The following is a 5,781-nucleotide window of genomic DNA, read 5'->3' as shown; positions in this document are numbered from 1 at the left end:
TAGCCATGTTATAAATTACAACAATAACTTATGTTTAGTAAAGTCTTTAGTGTAGTGTCACGTGAAATTTATACACACACAAATCTAACAAAACACAAATATGTCTAAAATATTTTTGTAAATAAAATTAAAGGCTTATTTTTGCAGTGATTAGGATTAAAAGCTTAGCACTCAGTCGCTCTTGTGTTAGAAAAAATGAAACCTGGCAGATTTGTTGTAGCACAGAGCGATTAAAATAGGTTTACACTACGTCAATTTGTGTACGATTTTTTCACTTCAATTGAAATGCACTAAACTATTTCAACCCTTATTGATTTGAACATTTGGATTTGCTCACGCTGTTACTACAGGAACTGCAGTGCTATTTACGTAAAATCAGTCCAATAGCTCGAAGATATTTTGCTATAAACGCAGTGAACCATATGGATGCCGGATCCGTATGGAGTAGCGTAAACACATCACCACTGCACAATAGGTTAGAATCAAGGTGGTTAACAAACATTCGATTGTCGAATGTTAGCTGTCCACCGAAGTGTAAGCATACGGAGAGGGAATAAACAATGGACTTGTATTGCATCAACAACAATACACAACACGTAATAGACACACATGTCACCACTCAGACCGATATAAGCGAGATTTTTCACTTCGCTACAGCATTATTTCGTGTGTTTCTCAGAATCCAACACGTAGGTTGGAAGCTTGTGAAAATAAATGTATTTTCTTTGTTCATCCGCAAGGTTTATTTGAGTGAAACACTGCGAGATTTTCACTGCGATTCACTATCGCTGCTTTTAAAGGTGATTGGAATTTAAATTTATTTTAATTGTGCTCAATCAAATATAATTGGTTTAAATACATTGTTAAACTCTAACTATTTAGTTATGCTTTAATTGACAATATTTATTACAAAGTAACAATTAAGAAACTAATTTCAGTACCTACGTCAGTGCCCCTTAATTTGACACGTGTAACAATTCACAACTTAAAGTAATTCTTAGTTATGACGTACTAGGAACACTCGAAAACATTTTAACGGGAGCCAGGAGGGGCGGCGAGGAGGAGAGGAGACGAGGCGACGAAGCGACTACAGTGAGCAACATTGCGCGTTTTGTAAAACTCCGCACTTTAACGAAGCTTGTTAGCGTACTTTAGTAAGAAGATTGTCTGCTGCAGTGGAGACACCTAGAACGAGGGCCGCGCAAATGGAACTAATGAGTTCCCTGTTGTTGTGCGCATTCGTGGCGTTCCTTCCGCAAGCACTGGGTGAGTTTACGTTCGATTTGCAACATGTCTTATTGCTTACCTTTGGGTTTATCCTTTTCACACATACACAGTAGGTAACAAGAGCATTCATGCAGATTTCTTGATACTGCTGCTGCGATTTTTTATATTTTGTTTTTATGTTTTTATTTTTGTGTTTGGTCTAATCTTTTCTATTATTTGTAAAGGTTTCGAGTACATCGAAGGCGACTCAGATTTAAGATATAACAATACAAGAAATTATCTCACAAAATCCGTACATAAGAAGATTCTATTAAATCTCAATGGCCCGCCGCTAGTATCAATGGTTTCGAAACTTCAACAGGTTTTTATGGACGTGCGCTGTAAACAATGCTTAGAATGTATGGAACGATCGATAAAAGCTTACAAATATCAATCAGACAATATAAAAAAAAGACCAACAGTTGACGAATTGCACGCAGAACTATTGACAAGCCGAGGGAATATTTTAAACAGCATGTATACCGGTGACGATAGAAGAAAGAGGCAATCGGATCCTGTAGACATTTCAGCTAAGAAAACTAAACCTAAGAAAACTAAGAAGTCTGTGACAGTCACGAAGTATAATGTCGATGGAGAGGTTTATGCGTTGAAAGTCCAGGAAACTGTAAAACACCCTCTAGAACAAAATATTCCTCATACGAATCAGTCATCGATGTGTCACCTTTACAGTGTGAAGAAATCGTACGAATGCGATACACGAGAGAGTGAGTCATTTTTGGCGATCGCTAAAAGAAAAGTGATCAAGAAAAATAGGAAGGATAAAGCCAGTCAAGCGACAACGACGACGACAACGGAGACGGCTCACTTCAATGCACCTTCATTTAAAAAACGCCAGGTCAGAGGTTCCGAAAGACCAGATCAATTAGAAATGCCAGAGAATTTTGACTTTTCGTTAGAAGAACTGTACTAAAGTATTTAAGTGTTGTAATAAATAGTGATATAGTAGATTTTATGGATAATTTCATTTTGGATAGATTACAATTATTTTCGTATATATTTTTTGGAGTTTATTTTTACCTTTTGTATGTACAATGTATATATATGGTAAATTCCTAAATGAGAAGTAGAGATATCAGATTGACAGATTGACCGTCTCTGTAGTTTGGCTGTTAATGAGCCTGCTGATCTTAAAGTCTTGAATTCGACTCTCGGGTCGAACAAAGTTCTATCCGACTTTTCAATAGTAGCTCGGAGTTTGGTTACGCGCCTCATATATGGCAATAAACGAACCCCACATCACATGGGACCGAAATTGTAAACATGCACTTGTTCACTTCTGCCTACACTTTCTGGTAGAACAGGCGTGATGTTATGTATGTATGAGAAGTAGATATGATACATGAACTATGTACTGTGTGTGACCGCAGACAACAGCTGGTCTAGCCTGTGGTTTAATTAATTATTACTGTATCTAGCAATCATCGTTGTACAGACTAATGTCAACTGCAGTATCCGTCGCTTGACCGCAAACATCTTAAATTGTCTTGCTCGTTACATTTCTAGATTAATATTATATTCAATGGGTGGAAATTTAAAGTATTTGAAAAGTATAGATTGAGATATCGATTAATGTTGCACAGATCCCGCCATATACCTTTAAACCTTTTCCGTAAAATAAAATAGTAGTGATAGCTGAGTGGTTTAAGTTGACACCTCCCACGCAAGTGGTCGACGGTTCGAACCCTAGGCAACACTTTTTCGAAATTATATGTGCATTAGAAATTATTATCACTTGCTCTAACGGTGAAGGAGAACATCTTGATGAAACCTGGCATGCCTAAAAATTGTCATGTACATTTCTGACAGCATGCAAAGTCCCCAAACCGCACTTGGCCAGCGTTGTGGATTCAAGGCCTAACTACTCCCTCTTTCGGGAGGAGACCCTTGCCTAGCAGTGGGATAGCTATGGGTTAAAAAAATATCTCTTCCAAAAGTGTATCTTTATTCAGCTTAAGTTAAAGGTTTTATTTTGCTCGAAACTTCACATAACAGCAGATTTTTTACTCATTCCTCTGGGAAATAACTTAACGACTGCATGAGTTAGAAATGTGTTACGAGCGAAGTATATCAGAATCTGTAGGGATTACTCATATCTACGTAACGTCCTTAGAGCGGCGGAATGATGTTGACATATGTTATATACAGCCGTGGGCAATGAACTAATGAGCACGGGGTTAAAACGACTACTTTTAAATGTTAAAGGTTTCTTGAAACATTGGACCAAGCTATTACTCATTGTAAAATCAAATATTTATTTAATCTGATGTAAAAAAAATGTATTTAGTTATACATATATACGTAGCATCACGACTATTAACTAAAGTGTGGGCAGAGGTCTATGAAATATAACCACGGTTGACCATTAACAATGTCGGTCCCATGTAATAGGCGAGCTACTAAATTATGGGCTCCTATCAAGAAATATTATAATATCAATTAGAAGAGGTCTATAGAACTGCCCAACCAGGGAATTAAACATGAGACCTTGTTGTTAGCAATCCTATACACTACCACCCAGACTACAAAATAATGAAAAGACAATTTTTTTATTGTATTTATATAGTCCGACATAGTTTATTTCACATTACTCAACTGTCAAGAAGCAATTTTCCCAACATTTGTCATACAATAAGTTACCGGTAACAATTCACCAAGATTTTAGACACGTCACTCACAACATACCGTGATTTTTGTGTCAAAAACTGCTATAAATTTTTCAAGAAACAACCTGCGGAGAATTCAGCTTTTCCTGACTGTAGTTGGAAAACATTTAAGTACATATTTGATTTATCTTTCGTCTAGTTTGCAGAGTTTGTATAAGTTTTCGCGGTTACTTGCACATGTAACTGTTATTAGCACTCGCCAATTATTCTGCAGCAGTCTTATCGCGATCTACTCTTCTTTGTTATTCTTATCTTCAAATGACTTTCGTCTAGACGGAGATCGTCAACAGGTAATAATAAAAGAACACCTGTTCTCGTAATTTTTATGAATATCACCAAATTTTATCTGTTACCATAACATTTTATAGCCTCATGGTGTTCATGTGTACAACCTTGAATATGTTTATTTGTAGCAGAAGGTCCTGTGAGACTGTTGGGTAATTTTATAGCCTACGTTTATTTATCGTTAAAAATAGAAATAGTTGACTAGACATTCATAAGTATTCATACACGAAAGACTTGTCTGTCTGATAAATATAAATTGTCCCTGAGGGATGTAATCACTTATCCTTTGTTTGGTTGTTAAAAAATAAATTTGTCTCTCGGACTGGCCAGTCAAAAGAGTTTTTACGGTCTCACGCTTCTATTTGTTTTCAAAAACGTACATCAAAGTAACCACGAAAAATTCATATCTACATAACATCAAAATTACATCAGGCATAGAACAACAAACAAAAAAGTAGCGGGTATAAAAAAATAACGAGTCGCGTATTTACGTTTCGCTCGGGTTATACCCGGGAGCATTACGAGGTTACATCATGTAGATTAGATGTCATGAGATAACGGGTGCATGCTTTTTATTACGGACATGGAATGCTTGCATATTTAGAGATTCACTGCAAAAGTGGGAGTTAATTTTGAATTTTAAAACGGGAGATATTACGCGTCGGGTTTTGGCCTCGAATTTGACGCAGGTGGAGTCTAAAAATACGTGCTTTTGGGTTCCGTTATCAAATTATTTTTATCATGTTTTATTTGCATTCTGAAGCTTGAACAGTAAATTATTGTCAGTCTACACTTCTCTGGAGATCTCATAAAATAAATAATAATAATACAAACAAAGATTCCAATAACGAAAACTTTCGCATTGCGTGGCCCGACCCGCATTTGGCCAATTATAATAATTGGTCCAATTTATGTAATTGGGCAGACTTTCAATGAATATCCACAAAAATGGAAAAACGTTTCATATGAAGGAAACTTAAAATAAAATGAATTATTAAACAAAAAACGAAACCTCCTTGATCGGAATTGAAATTGCGAGTCGATAATTTACTATAAATAAGTATTGGACAGAAATCTCAAGGCGTAATTGTTATAGAAAATCTTTTGGAAAACTGAATATATCCGGATTTTCGTATGTCATTCCCATTGCAATATTTGTACTGCGTCCAATACGTGTGTAATATCTGTCTGCAGTTTTATTGCTAGCAGAGAAACTTACAAAGGAATGCCTTGAACAAAAAGATACGCCAGATGTCATTCTGAGTTCGAATATTGGGACTCTATGTGGAACAGTAAGGTGGACTATTTTCAAAGGATGTGTACCGAAATATTGGATACAAAATCAACCCTGGACATACTAGAAAACTTTGTAACTTTGAAACTATGTATATGACATTTTTACAAGAAAATGTCGCTTAAATTCTTTAACTTTGGGAAAACTAAAAATGACTAATTAAGGGGATTTGGTACCAAGATGTTGGTTTACTATACAAAGTAAGAACTGTAATTGTATTCATTTAGAATCCATTCTAATCAATCCAACTTA

At 35.9% G+C, this 5,781-nt stretch overlaps 1 protein-coding gene across 1 annotated transcript; it reads left to right on the top strand.

Annotated features, from left to right (window-relative positions):
• Nucleotides 1–668: 668 nt before the first annotated feature.
• Nucleotides 669–2,252, top strand: LOC142978975 (uncharacterized). The gene is made up of 3 exons (XM_076123635.1): nucleotides 669–800; nucleotides 1,016–1,266; nucleotides 1,452–2,252. Exons 2-3 carry the CDS (start codon nucleotides 1,206–1,208, stop codon nucleotides 2,195–2,197), a joined length of 807 nt encoding a protein of 268 aa, XP_075979750.1. The 5' UTR covers nucleotides 669–800; nucleotides 1,016–1,205; the 3' UTR covers nucleotides 2,198–2,252.
• The last annotated feature ends 3,529 nt before the right edge of the window (nucleotides 2,253–5,781 follow it).

The sequence above is a fragment of the Anticarsia gemmatalis genome, chromosome 15 (genome assembly GCF_050436995.1).
Source record: "Anticarsia gemmatalis isolate Benzon Research Colony breed Stoneville strain chromosome 15, ilAntGemm2 primary, whole genome shotgun sequence".
NCBI lineage: Eukaryota > Metazoa > Arthropoda > Insecta > Lepidoptera > Erebidae > Anticarsia > Anticarsia gemmatalis.
Note: the sequence above shows the minus strand (reverse complement) of the source record. Positions and strands in the feature narration are given on the sequence as shown.